Source organism: Athene cunicularia (genome assembly GCF_003259725.1).
Source record: "Athene cunicularia isolate RWA chromosome Z unlocalized genomic scaffold, athCun1 chrZ_part3, whole genome shotgun sequence".
Taxonomy (NCBI): Eukaryota; Metazoa; Chordata; class Aves; order Strigiformes; family Strigidae; genus Athene; species Athene cunicularia.
The window spans coordinates 16797561-16811226 of record NW_020799144.1 but is presented as its reverse complement, the minus strand read 5'-3'; the positions used below and the strand labels follow the sequence as shown (position 1 = coordinate 16811226).

The window sequence follows — 13666 nt, the reverse complement described above, 5'->3', positions numbered from 1 at the left end:
TGCGGCTGCGCCTGCTCCTGCTGCTCTTAGCGCTCTGCGCCGCCGCCCGACTCGAGGGTGAGAGGCTGGAGGAGGGCGGCCGGGGGTGCCCGGGGCGAGGAGGGGGCCTGGGGCTGGGGTGCTGGGCGGACCCGGCGCGGACGCGCTGAAGGGGAGCGGGTGGGTTTTGGCACTCGGCAGCGCCCGGGGTGAGGAGTAGCGAAGGCAGAGTAGCGCTTGCCCTCGGGTCGGGATGGGTCTGACACGGGCGCTTGGTTTGCGGGGGTTCTTCTGTCGTTGGGCACTTTTCTGCGTGTGGTGGGAGTCCCGCGGCGGGGCTAGGGGTGTCTCCTTCGCGGACACCCTGCCGCCGGGCTTGTCACCCCTTTGGTTCCCCCCTCCCGTCGGGGGAAACTCCTTCCAGAGAGCTTCCTTCCGCTTTTGGCGGCGGCGGGGCTGCGTGGGCCGGGGAGCTGGCTTAGACAGCCGGGTCTGCTGCTCACGCCGACTGCAGGGGCGGGCTGTGACTGACCTCCGTGTTTGCTGACAGCTGCTGACTCGAAAACAGACTCCAGCCAACCTTCAGCAGGTGGTGTAGGATCCGCACAGCAAGGAGCAGGTAACGGCCCACAACCGCAGGGGACTGAGCACCAGGATGAGTCCGAAGATAATAAAAAGCAACGCTCTGGATCGAGTACACCCAGTGAGGAAAACACCCAGTTGAACACGAGTGACGGAGCGACAACAGATAAAAAACAGAACACAGGTGTTTCTGGCCAGGGTAGCACGGAGCAGCAGACTGGTGGGCAGGGCAGCAATGGGCAGAGTGGTGGTGGCCAAAGCGCTGGTCAGGGTGACAAAGACGGCAACGACAAATCAGGCAGCAGCACCAGTAGCCAGGCCAACAACCAGAACAGCAGCCCCAGTAACCAGGGCACCAACCCGAACCAGGGCACTGACAACAAAAAGGAGGAAAACAAGGACAGCAACCAAGGTGGCAGTGATGGGAGCCAGGATCAGAAACAGGATGACAACACCCAGAAGCAGGACAACAACCAGGACAGCAGCAGCAACAACCAAAATGGCAACAACCAGGGCCAGGGTAATAGCAACAATGAGAGTAACGGTGGAGGCAGCACCAACCAGAATGGGGACAGTGGCAGCAATGCCCAGAGCAACAAAAACCTGGGCAACAATGCCCAGAGCAACAGCGGTGCTGGTGATGGCAACAACAACCCGGGCAACAATGCCCAGAGCAACAGCGGTGCTGGTGATGGCAACAACAATCCAGGCAACAATGCCCAGAGCAACAGTGGTACTGGTGGTGGCAACAACAATCCAGGCAACAATGCCCAGAACAACAACAACTCGGGCAACAATGCCCAGAGCAACAGCGGTACTAGTGGCAGCAACAATAACCCAAGCACCAATGGAGACAATGGCAACAATGTGGACAACGGTGGCAACAATGCCCAGAGCAACAGTGGTGCTGGTGATGGCAACAACAACCAGGGCAACAATGGGGGCAGCAGCAACACCGAGAACCAGGGCAGCAACCAGGGCAGCAACACCAACAACCAGGGCAGCAACACCAACAACCAGGGCAGCAACACCAACAACCAGGGCAGCAACCAGGGCAGCGACAGTGATAACCAGGCCAAGAACCAGGGTAGTCAAACCTCTTCTGCTACAGAGGGTGACAACTTTCCAGACACTGAAGAAAGCCCCGGAGAGGAAGAGGATGGGGCTGGAGCTGGCAACGATGCCGCCTCCTCTAACAAGGAGAAAGAGAAGAGCGTTCCTTCTTCCCCCAGGGACCAGTCAGAGAGCAGCCACTTCTTCGCCTACCTGGTGACCACGGCCATTATCGTTGCTGCCTTATATGTTGCGTATCACAACAAACGCAAGGTGAGTGGCTGTGCTTCTCCCCCGGGCTCTCCACTTCTCCCCTGGGGTTTAGGAACTGCCTTTCCTCTTGCTGGTCACTGCTGCAGACTGAGACCTGCTCGGCTGAAAACCTTTCTCCTCGGCCTGACCTTTGTTTCTCACCAGTGCCTCCCGCTCGCTGCACGATGTGGGTCTGGTTAGTGTTAATCTGAGCCTTGGTCCCAACAGCTTTGGGAGGAGCAGAGAGGTTTTTGTAACCAGGAAAGGGGAGGAAATCAGATGGCCTCAGCTCTGGTGTTTATTTGCAGCTGAGAGAGGTGAGAAGAAAGATCTGTGAAGTTACCCTGTGTTTTCTCGCTGACAATGAGTTTTCTGTAGCAGACTGACGAAGATTTGTCCTTAAGTAGTCTTGCACAGGGGGATGCAGCTCAAATGACATCACTGTCTTTTGCTGGGATTTTTTTTCCTCTTATAAAGCTATTTTTTGAGGTAGGAGAAAGAGAACAAAGGCTTAACTGTTTTCTGCATGTTAGGCAAACCTCACTATCACCTGCTTTCATCTTAGCTAGGTTTATATATTGTATTTATTTGTTTTGAGTGCTTTTTCAAATTAAATATGCTCACTAGAAGAAGGTAAGTGAAGCTGGTCTTTGGCCCATTAGAACATGCTTGTGTTTGAAGTCAGAAAAAGCTTATATGGTCACTACCTTCCCACTCACGTTGTCCCCACTTCTCTCTCCAAAGATCATTGCTTTTGCTCTAGAAGGGAAAAGATCAAAAAGCGGTCGACGGCCCAAATCTGGCGATTATCAGAGACTGGATCAAAAGGTAAGATCTACCCAGTCCGATGCTGCCTCACCCCAGGAGCTGGGCTGGCTGGGAGAGGGCTGTGGTGCCTGCTTCGTGTTGTGATATATTGGCCTTTCACATCAGAAATGGTCATGAAGCCCCTACCTGGTTGGTGTTGAAGCAGATTTTTTAGAAAAAACTCCATTTGTGGTTTAGGAACAGGATTTTGCCAGAAAATGGAAGCAATGATGTTGAGAAATAATGGCAGAGCTAACACAGGGCAGAATTTGAGTCTTGAGCTCAGGTGTGCTTAAGAATAATTTGTCACTGACTCAAATTGCTTTTTCAAAGAAGTTTTTAGCGGGAGAAGAGTGGGATTTGGCCTTTCTTCTTCCCTTTGAGACTTTTTTCACCTGCTGTCTTTGAAGTCAGATGTGTCTGTATTATTTTCTGCGATGGGAAGATGAGGAGACAAGGGAAGAAAATTTTTTAGAAGTCTGAACCTTAGTCTCTCAGAAGGCCGTCAGCATTTGGGGGACCAACAATGGCCATTTTCAAACACCGTTAGGGATTTGGGATGTAAAACTCAGGGCAGTGTTACCCGGCTTGTTTTCAGCTCGCAGAGGTGCAGTGTGCTGTTGGGAGTGGAAGCTCCACTCTCTCCCTCCCCAAACTGCAGCCATGCCTGGCTGGGGAAACCATCTGAGTGCCACGGAAACAACTTCCCTATTTAGTCTCACCAATATTTCAAGAATTTGTTTCCCTTGCCAGGAATTCCCCGACTTGTCCCTGAGGCACAGTAAAGCAGCCAGGCAGTTAGAAAGAGCTTGGTTTTTATTTGAAAGCTCATCAGACACACTCGGTCCTCTCAAACCGTGATGTTTTGTCAGAGTAGAAAAGCAATGCTGAGCTTTCAAATTGTTTAAACCTTTCCTTTTGCCTTTCCAGATCTAGATTCCTCCTCGGATATTCAGTGGAATAATGACGGCCAGCAATGAAAATGCAGGAACACTGGGACACCCACTGACTCCCCTGCTGTAGCGCTCTGAGTTGTAGCTGTGCTGCTCTGTTCAGATTTCAGACAACAGGAAGAAGGGGAAATGCTTTTACATTTGCACCTGCACTTGGTAACGTTAAACCTCTCACTTCCTCAGAATGCATTTCTCCTTTCCCAGCTGTCTGAAGATGAACTTGTTTTCCGCTTGGGCGCCTGGCTTCTGGCCTGTGACCCAGGAAAAGCCAGTCCCCAGCACTTGACAGAACTTTTGTGTCCAAATGAAATGGAATCTGCCATCTACTGTACTGACGTCTCCTCTTGGGGGGAAAAAAAAAATCTGCCTGCGAAGTGAGCCATCTGACCTTCCCCTCCCAGAATCATAGAGCTGCCTTTGTAACCAGCACAGTCTGCTTGAGACACAGACATTCTCCTCTTCTGTCCATTGTATTTGGATGCGAAAGTTCCGAGCATGACTGATTGCACTAGTTTCGAAATGATCTGCCAAGGACTCGCTTTTGATTTGATTCTTTCTGTGACGGAGACAATGTCAGAGTTGATCCTCTAGATTCTCTCTTTCATGTGCCTCTTTGGAAATGCTGGAGCAGTCTTTGGCCCTTAGGTTGTAGCTTAAACTTCCTCACCTGCATCTTGTGCTCCACACGGGTCTCTTTCCCTCGCAATCCCCAGAGTTCAGATGTTTGCACTAAAGGTGACAGTTGTGATTTGATGCTGTGAAGGAGGGCGGGTTAGGCTTAGACAGCTTTGTGCCAAATTGCCGTGGTGTAGTTGTAGCAGACTTCGCCTTGGAAGATTGCTTTCCTCCCCCATGTGAAACGTAGTTATGTGTAAAATGTATGGGAATCCTGAATCGTTTGGGATGAATGAACCTTGTAGTTCTTCAGCCCTCTTCCTCAGAAGCGCAGTATTGAGGCCCAGGAGCCTCCGTCAGTTATGGATAAGCAGCTGAGCGCTCGGCGTCGGCTCTTGCGGGAGAAGTGCCACTGTCTGCCCGCTCCAGCAGCGAGGGGGCTGCTCCTGGGGGTTGCTTGTCCCCTGAGTCGCCCAAGCAACACCCGCCCAGTGCTTCTGGCACCGGGAAAGCGTCGTAGCCTGCAGTGCAGGCACCGTCTTTTCTGCCTGAGTCACCACGGGGTGTCTTCTGCCTCCTTAGTGGGTGAGCGGCATGCGAAAGGGCTCACGGCATCGCCGGCACGACCCCTGCCCGCTCCTCCGCGGCTCTGCCAGCCCCGCCTTGAAGGAGTGTGTGTGGTTGTATGTAACACGGAACTGGCTGCTTGTTGCCGAGCTGGTCACTTGGGTATTACTGTAGAGCACTTAAAGCAGGGCCTGGGAGGTACTGGTTATATTTAAGTCTGCAAAACATGTTGATTCACAAGTTACAGCTGCGAGGGGGGTTTTATTTTTATAGTTCTACTCCAAAGATGTTTGTTTGAGACTGGATGTTTCTGAAGAAGGCATGAAGTGCCTGCCTGGCTTCTGCTTTTGGGTTTTTTGGGTTTTGTTTCCAATATGGGCAGAAAAAATTGGTATGAAGCATGTAGAGCTCTTCACACGGGTACCCACCTCTGCCCGAAGCTCGCGTGCATCGCCCTCCATGCGCTTGCTGACAGACCGCCGGGGGAGGGTCCTGGTGGGGTTAGCTTCCCTGCAGCTGGCTGTGAAGGAACTCGTGGGATGAGGCCAACCTTTTTCCGTCCTTCCCGAGGTTGTGAACAATTGGTAATCTGCTCTGTGGTTGCTAAAGATAGTCCCGTTTGACAAGGGCAAAGACCTTTCCTTGTCTGGACATGAAAGCTGCAGCTGTGTATTATTTTTTCCTTAGTGGTTCGTATTCCCCATGTAAGAGGGGAGAAGGGGCTCGACCGTCTCCTAAAAGAAAGATCCTCTCTTTTTTTTTTTTTTCTTTTTTTTTGCTGGCTGTTAGCAAGCACAAAGAGCAAGAGAAAGTCCCTCTTGGCTTTAAATAGCTTTCAAGGTTTCTGTAGTAAACTTTTCTGATGCTAAAAGCACTTACAGAAGCTATTTTGGAGGATGGGAGTGTGAGGTGGAGGGAAGAAAAAGGAAAACAAGTCTGGGAACAGAACCCTTGGGGGAAGTGTGCCTTTAGAAAAGGGTGGGAACTCCTGCAACAACACTCCACTGTCTCAGAGATCCCGTAGGATATGTCTGAGGCTCAGTGTTGTGTGGCTGATTTACAGACAGGATGCGGGGTGGGAGGGTGGTGGCTTTTGTCTAATGACAGCAGAGGGTGGGGAATGAACATACTCAACATCTGAAATACCACGTGCTTCTGAGCTGCTCATCCCTGAATTTTTAGAGTGTGTGTGCTGTTTTCCTGCTTTGTCCTATTTTTTTTTAATTGAAAAATAATTTAACAAAAGTTTCTCTCCACTGTCTGCTTGCTTTTCTATTCCACGAGCTTTTTCAAATCCCTTTCAATCCTCTGTTGTTCCAAGTTGTGTTGGAAATCCCACCCCCGTTCCCAGCCGTTAGCTGTTAGCCAAAGCGAGTGAGTTCTCTGGAGAGCAGGACTGTTGTACCTCAGACATCGACTGTCGGGTTGGACCCAGCACGAGCTCGTTAGGTTAACGAGGACGTACCTCATGTCTTGGTAGAGCTGTTGGTTTGCCGTTTTCCCCGGCGTGGCTCCAAGAGAGAAACACTCAGTGCCTGGGAAGTGCAGGGTTTGCCTTGCTCACGCCAGGCTGAATCGGGGGGACTCCCCCCTAATCTCCTCCTCCCTAGCAATTCACGAGGGCAGCGTGTTTCTGGTCGCTGTGACTGTCCGAGCTGTGTGAAGCCTCCGGGAGTGACTCCTGGTTTATTGATTTTTATGGTATTTAAATTTATGCAATGTGTTTCAGACGGGCCAAGGTGCACGTAACCTTTTCCCTTTGGACACAACTTGTGTGTTGAATGGATGGTATCTGTTGGTACGTAGGTTTTTTGCCAAGTGTTACTACTTTGAGGCCAGCTGCCTTGCCGGTTTGAATCAGCAAATGGTTTGTTTTCTGCTGCATTGAAACGCAACTTGCTTTGAAGGATCAGAATTTTTATATTTCTTTGTACTTTTTTTTTTTTTCTGTGTGGTGAAGTCAATAAATGGATTTAAAAAAAAGAAAAAAGCATTGAGTTATCACCTCTTTTTTCGTTCTTTGTGTGATCTCCTTTGAAACCTGGCAACAACAGTGCAGGTTAGTTCCTCTTTGTGGAAAAAAAAAAAAAAACAAAAAAAAACAAACAAAAAAAACCCCCCAAAACAACAACAAAAAAAGCAACAGCTCTTTGAGCTGAGTGATTTGTGTTCAAAGCTTTGTGTGCTTGATTTGCACATGCAGGCTTGGCCCTCATGTGACCAACTAACCCTGTTCCGGAAGGAACCCAGACAGGTTTCAGCCAAGAGCGGATTTGAAAAATTTCCAGTCTGCTTCACGATCCTCTTGACCGGCCTGGTCCCTCGTACGCGTGGTACTGAGCGGGGTTATTGCCGACCTGACCTTAAAACAAGGGTTTAAACTGCTTTTAACTGAGCTCAGTCGTGGATCTGTCCTGTTGTATTTCTTCTTTCACCCACAGGGAGGCTCTGAGGAGAACGCAGCTCAGATCCCAGCACAGTCCGTCTCCTCTACTGGGGGAGACTGGAAAAGCAGGAGCCCAGTGGTGCCACTTGTGTTCCCCCAGGGCGAGAGCTTGGGATGCTGCTGCCCCACCAGCCCTGGGAAGGGAAGAGGAGGTGCCATCATCACGAGCAGATGATGAGGACGCTTTTGGGTCGTGTTTACTCCTGCTTCCTGCAGTAAATGAAAGAAACTTTCTCCTTTCCCCCAGTTTTTCCCTAAAAGGAGAAAATCCACTCTCCTCCAGCTTGGCTGGACACCAACTGCCTGGCTGTGAGCACAGAGGATGGGCTAGGAAAAAGGGAGGGCTGCTTGTTTTCCTGTTGACAGCATTGCTGAAAGCTTGGGGGAGAAAAAAATAGTGGAAATGGGGGATTAAAATGAAAATTCTCCATTCATCTGCACTCGGGGTTGTCGAGGGAGTGCTCATCCCAGTCATCTTACGAGGAGATCAAAGTGCCGCTCTGCTGTGTCCCCAGAGAAACGGGAATTACTGACTCGTGCTCCAAGAGCGCTCTGAACCACTTGCCTGCTTCCACCCTGATTTGAGACTGCTTGTAGAGGTCTCAAAACTCTTTTATTCCTACAGGTAGAGTGAATGTAGCGGGGAAGGAACAACCCTGCAGGTCCCTGAAGGGAGAGAGGCAGCAGCATGAGTGTCCCATCACACGTGCCAGGACGTGCAGAGGAGGGCAGAGGGGCTGGAGAATAAATCCTGCGAGGAGCCAGGGAAGGAGCTGGGGGTGTTCAGTGTGAGGAGGAGGAGGCTGAGGGGAGCCCTCATCCCTCTCTGCAGCTCCTGACAGGACATTGCAGAGAGGCTGGGGCTGGGCTCTGCTCCCAGGGGATCAGGGACAGGACAAGAGGGAACGGCTGGAAACTGCCCCAGGGGAGGGTCAGGCTGGGCAGGAGGAGAAAATGTTTCCCAGCGAGAGTTGTCCGAGAGTGGAACAGGCTGCCCGGGGAGGGGGGAGTCCCCATCCCTGGGGGGTTTCAGGGCCGTTGGGATGAGCTGTGGGGGATGTGGGGTAGGGGAGAGCTTTGTGGAGTCGGGCTGAGGGTTGGACTCGGTGACCCCGAGGGGCTTTTCCAACCTGAGTGATATTGTGTGATTCGTCCTGTGATGTGAGTGCTGAGCATGGGTTGTGTTGGGGTGGCTGCCCTGCATGCCTACCCATGCCTCAAAGTCCAGGAGTGGAAAAAATGCCAAATGAAACCAAAATTATCTGCTAGCTGGGTTGGGTTCTGCTTATCAAGCTGAATTGCTCGGGGCTAGGCTGAGAAATACCACTAGGGCCAGAGTTTATCCAAGAGGCCCTTAGGGCGGAGGCGGTGCAGGTTTAATGCCTGAGCTTAATGTGTGAGCACAGGGTGAAACTCAGCACGTTGTGGTGGAGGTTTTTGCTCCCTCAGCCCCTCCCTCCTCCTGTGCCTGAGGGCCGATCCCCTGTCTCACCAGGGATGTCCCTGTATGCAGCGCAGGAGCCCCTCAGGCTTCTTTATTTTGTGGTTATTGGTACCAAAGAGACAATGGGAGGAGAGAACCTCGAGCAAATACATCAGATCCTCAAGGAGTCCCAGCCCATCCATCCCTTCCACTTGCATCCCAGCTGGAGCTTTGCCCCTTTCCCCTTGCTCATGCAAGAAGGAAGCTCACAAAGACCCGGTTACCAGTCCTGAACTCTGAGAGCTGTCTTGAGCAAATGCTCCCAGATCCACTCCATGAGCTCTACTCCAGGTCCCAAGTTAACCCACCATCCTGCTAATCACCCTATTTTTAATTTTTTTTTTTGTTTTTCTGCTTTGAATTCTTAAACAGCCTCATGAACAAACAGCTTGAGCATGAGGTGATGTTTACAGCAGTATTTTCATTACGGGTAGGGCACCAGCCAAGTCAACACACCACCTTTCTCTCTGTAAAACAGAAGTCTGTGGCCTGTGAAGGTTTGTTTAAATTAAAAAAACCCAACAACCCCCAGGTGAGGTTGCATTTGCAAGGTTGGGGCTCTTTTGTCCGGGAAGGTGAGGGAGAGCAGCAGGTTTACGTCCCCCTCCGGAGCTGCGGGCAGCCATGGCTTGGGGGTGCTGCTGTGGGGTGTTTAGGTGTCACTGCACCGTCGTGTGCTTAAATCAGATGTTCCTGCTCTGCAGATCTGCCCCGGCTGCACTTGGCTTGTGTCTCCCCGGTAGCTCCAGCACATCTCAGCTTGACCTGGTGACCTTCCCAGAGGGGTTTTCTGCTTGTTTTTGTGTAACTTGTCTTTTTTTTTAACATGCATAGCAGGGAACTTCTCACAACCAAGATGATGCTCTTCACCCCTTGGGCTTTTCTGCAGAACCAGCAGCTCTCAAACACTGTCTGCTTCCTCCACGATGGGTGCTGAGAAGGGGAAGACCTCCTGCACCAGGTTGGTGACAAAGCAGGGCATCTCCTTGCATCCCCTGTAGGCACCCCTGGCCTGGCAGTGAAAGGCCACCTCCCAGTTAATGCGGGTCATGAGGCGGTTGAGGGCCAGGTGACGTTCCTCACCCTCCAGGACCTTGAGCAGGGCCTGGAGGAACATGGATCCGGAGATGTTGAGGAAGGCCACGTAGCCTGCAGAGCATAGAGAAGACTGATGTTGGCTGTGCCATGGCCTCGTGAAGGCAATGTCTCTAAAACAAAATGTTTTTAGCCAGAGTTGGTGTGTCAGGGTCTCTCCCTTACCTGGACTGCAGGCAAACATCACAACAGTTTGGGGAGGGATGGAGAGGTATCCTGGCTCGTAGTCCGGCCCCGGCTCCCCGCTGTCACACTCCACAACCACCCCCTGGTCGAACTCTTGCCCTCGGCAAGCCTGCAGGCAAAACCGCTGTTGTGACTTCCCCCTGCTCTGCTCTCTCCCTTTTCCCTGTCTCCAGGGCAAGCCTTCTGGGGTCTTTGGGGGCTCCCTGTGGACCTGTAGCCCCATCCAGGCCAAGCCTGCAACCTCTCCTGTGATGCAGAGCCCCTCCCGCTGCCCATTCCCCAAGTCCTGCAACCCCAAATGGTTCCTCCCCATCTCATCGTTGACCAGCCTCATCCCTTCTCATCCATTGCAGCTCAGCTTTGCCAAGTCTCTCGTGATGAGCCTAAAGATGGGGCTCCCTCCTCTTCCCTACGCATTTCTCGCAAGGCTGATTCTCCTTCTCTTTGCATTTACCCCTCCCCTCCATGCTAAAGGTGGTGCTGCGTGTGTGAACCCAGAAATACACCTGGAAATGCAAGAGTCCACTAGGAAAGTGCTGGCAGAGAATCCCCTCAGAGCAGAGCCCATGGCCAGCCCGGTTTGTGCACGGTCCTTTATTACAGAACCCCAGAATTATCCGTGTTGGAAAAGCCCCTGCAGCTCCTCCAGCCCAACCATGACCCTCCCCCTGACCCCCCCAACTCCCCCAGATCCCTCAGCGCTGGCTCAGCCCGACTCTTCAACCCCTCCAGGGATCCCGGGGACTCCCCCCTGCCCTGGGCAGCCCATTCCAACGCCCAACAGCCCCTTCTGCACAGAAATCCTTCCTCAGAGCCAGCCTGACCCTGCCCTGGGCAGCTTGAGGCCATTCCCTCGGGGCCTGGCGCTGGGGCCTTGGCTCCAGAGACTCATCCCCCCTCTCTGCCCCCTCCTGGCAGGGAGTTGCCGAGGGCCAGGAGGTCTCCCCTCAGCCTCCTCTTCTCCAGACTGAACCCCCCCAGTTCCCCCAGCCGCTCCCCAGCAGACCTGTGCTCCAGACCCTGCCCCAGCTCCGTCGCCCTTCTCTGCCCACGCTCGAGTCATTCAATGGCCTTTTTGGGGTGAGGGGCCCAGAACTGAACCCTCAGCGAGGGGTGGCCTCCCCAGTGCCAAGTCCTGTGTAATGGTCTGGTCTGGCAGGGACAGCATGCTGGGCTGGTGTTGGGAAGGTGCTAGAGAGAGACTAGTGGTGCTGAGGCTGCTCTGAGGACGTGTTTCACCCCTACCTGGAGTTGCCGCTGCTGGGACGTGTTGGCTGGGACCAGACCAAACACCAGTGGCACCCGCTCCCCGCGTTAGGGGAAAGGGGAGTTTACCCCAAACGCCAGTGGTTAAATCCTCACTCGGACACGGCCCCTGGAGATGCCGCAGACAGGCTGTGACCCCCCGGGAGGTGGGCAGGGGCTGCAGGGAGCTGAGAGCCGTGGCAGTGCCCAGGGGAAGCAGCCCCACTCTTCCAGCCCGGGCTCTGGCCCCCCTCAGCCCTGCGGTGCTCCTCTGCGAGGACATTTTTCATCAGCACGAGCACAAGCTTTGCCTGCTGATGTCTGTGCTCAGGCCAGACTTTGTTGGCTTATCTGGGGGACGTCCCTGGCTGTCACCACTCCCTGAGCAGCGGCCAAGCCTTTTGCTGGAAGCAAACAAATGCCGTGAGTGATTTATATTTGCTTTCAGGTGAAAACATTTCTGTATGTTTGCATAATGTTTGCAGAGCTCACTCTATCTGCTGGTCTCCGTCCAGTTTCTGGATTATTTGTTTGTTCAGTGATCTAATCCCTGTCAGATCAGCGTTAAAGCGGACTTCCAGGGCTCCTTTCCTGCAAGGGCATGTTCACACTTCCCCCTGCTTCACTGCTTGGGAACCAGCTGTGGGCTTTATTTTTTTTTCCTTACTGCATCACCAGTTCACAGCTGGGCTCCTGACCTTACCCCAGGAGTTTAATGTGCCCAAATGTCGTGGTGATGGGATTTGATGGCAGCTTTTACTGGTTCATCTGTATCCTGGAGGTGTCTGGGAGGACTATTTGATCCCGGCAGTGCCACCTATCATGGCAAACGATTTGTTTTCTGCCCAGGTAGTCCAAAGGGTGCAAACCACCAGGAGAAACTCCTGTCTGAAGACACTGGTGGAAGACCAAGGCTGCTTCCCAAAGAAGGGACATGGGTGATGAGAGGCTGGGAGAGGAGTGTGTGCAGTGAGCAAGGAGGCTTTTAAATCAGCGAAAGCGTGAAAAAAAGAGGGATGGAGGGTCGTGGTGGGAAGCTGGGGAGTGAAAAAGGGACCAAGCTCTCATATGGATGTACCATCATCCACAGTTAAAACAGGTTTATACAGGCAGCGTCCTTAAGCCTCATGCTTGTGCTGGTCTAATTCTGCACAGGCTTAGCAAAAGGGATCAAATTATCATCCAGCAGCTGTGTTACCTGGATAAAGAAGATTTTGGGTATTTTGGTGAGCACCGGGCACTTCTCTGAGGACAAAATCTGGAAAATCCGGGTCAGCTTCACCGGCTCCGCGTCGCAACCAAATATGACTCCCTCCTCTCCGTGGCTGGAGATGATGCTCACAAAGTACTGCCCGTGCTCGCAGCCGCGCTCTGCAACGACACGGCCAAACCGATGACTTCGAGCATCGGCTCGGGGCGTAACGGAGGGCACTTGGACCAAGGGATGGGAAGTGGGAGACAGCTGGGCTTGGGGGAAAATGAGGAGGGGGGGCTTAGGGGCTGGCAGGGGGACGCGTACCTTGCTGGTAAAGATCTTCTATCTCCTTGGCTGTCTTGTTATGCATCAGCTTCACCGTGTAGTTGAGCCGTGAGAGTATCCTGGACAGCTTCTCTGCTTCTCTCTCGGCTCCTTTCCGGGTCCCAAACACCACATCACCATCACTGCTGCAGAAACTGGTATTGACGATGACAAGAGCCCGGCTTTGCCTTGGCTGGGACATGCTGGGCTGCCCACTCGGATGAGCTGGTGGTCTCCGAACCCCCACCGCGCTGCTGGGGAGCTCAGGTTTGTCTCGCGGGGAGCCCCGTGTGCTGCTTCGGGAGGTCCAGGAGAGTGTATCCTGCTCTGCTGGCTGACTTGGCGGTGGCGTGGCTGATTTTCAAGGGCAAGGCAGGAGCGGTGCCCTGTCACCTGCCAAGGGAGCGAGGTGACATCTGGGTGTGTCACGGGTGTAGAGAGGGCCATGGCTTGCCCTGGGTTCAAAGAGCATCACTGGCTGCCGAAGGGCTGGGCTGGCACCTTACAGCCCAGAGCTTAAGGAGAGCATGTAGGGAGGAGAAAGGAAGATTTTTTTCCTCTCCAAGGGGATCACAGGGGGCTACAGAAGAATGGAAATGCCCACTTTGTGGGAAACGAGCAACCAGGTAACCCCTCCCTGCCTTTCTCACCTGTACGAGTCTTGGTTTCCTCCTCTGGAGCCAAGGCCCCAGCGCCAGGCCCCGAGGGAATGGCCTCAAGCTGCCCAGGGCAGGGTCAGGCTGGCTCTGAGGAAGGATTTCTGTGCAGAAGGGGCTGTTGGGCGTTGGAATGGGCTGCCCAGGGCAGGGGGGAGTCCCCGGGATCCCTGGGGGGGTTGAAGAGTCGGGCTGAGCCAGCGCTGAGGGATCTGGGGGAGTTGGGAA

The 13666-nt window shown here is 53.2% G+C and overlaps 2 protein-coding genes across 2 annotated transcripts in view; one reads left to right on the top strand and one right to left on the bottom strand.

The window, feature by feature from the left end:
- TGOLN2 (trans-golgi network protein 2) overlaps positions 1-6774 on the top strand; it is a 15517-nt gene extending 8743 nt beyond the window's left edge. The window contains exons 4-8 of the mRNA XM_026866515.1: positions 1-57; positions 530-760; positions 791-1887; positions 2611-2694; positions 3604-6774. Of these exons, the coding sequence (XP_026722316.1) occupies positions 1-57; positions 530-760; positions 791-1887; positions 2611-2694; positions 3604-3609 (1475 nt within the window). The 3' untranslated portion in view covers positions 3610-6774. The remainder of the gene's footprint in view (positions 58-529; positions 761-790; positions 1888-2610; positions 2695-3603) is intronic.
- Positions 6775-9316: 2542 nt separating this feature from the next.
- LOC113490234 (caspase-3-like) lies at positions 9317-13225 on the bottom strand. The gene is made up of 4 exons (XM_026866540.1): positions 12783-13225; positions 12462-12634; positions 9998-10127; positions 9317-9886 (listed from the first exon to the last, which is right to left on the bottom strand). Exons 1-4 carry the CDS (start codon positions 12982-12984, stop codon positions 9639-9641), a joined length of 753 nt encoding a protein of 250 aa, XP_026722341.1. The 5' UTR covers positions 12985-13225; the 3' UTR covers positions 9317-9638.
- Between the last annotated feature and the right edge of the window lie 441 nt (positions 13226-13666).

Excerpts from the sequence above, each read along its gene's own strand:
- LOC113490234 (XM_026866540.1), bottom strand. The coding sequence starts at position 12,984 with ATGTCCCAGCCAAGGCAAAGCCGGGCTCTTGTCATCGTCAATACCAGT. Across the intron at positions 12,635-12,782 it reads AGAAGATCTTTACCAGCAAG|AGCGCGGCTGCGAGCACGGG; the intron begins GTACGCGTCCCC and ends GTGTCGTTGCAG. Across the intron at positions 9,887-9,997 it reads GATGTTTGCCTGCAGTCCAG|GCTACGTGGCCTTCCTCAAC; the intron begins GTAAGGGAGAGA and ends TATGCTCTGCAG.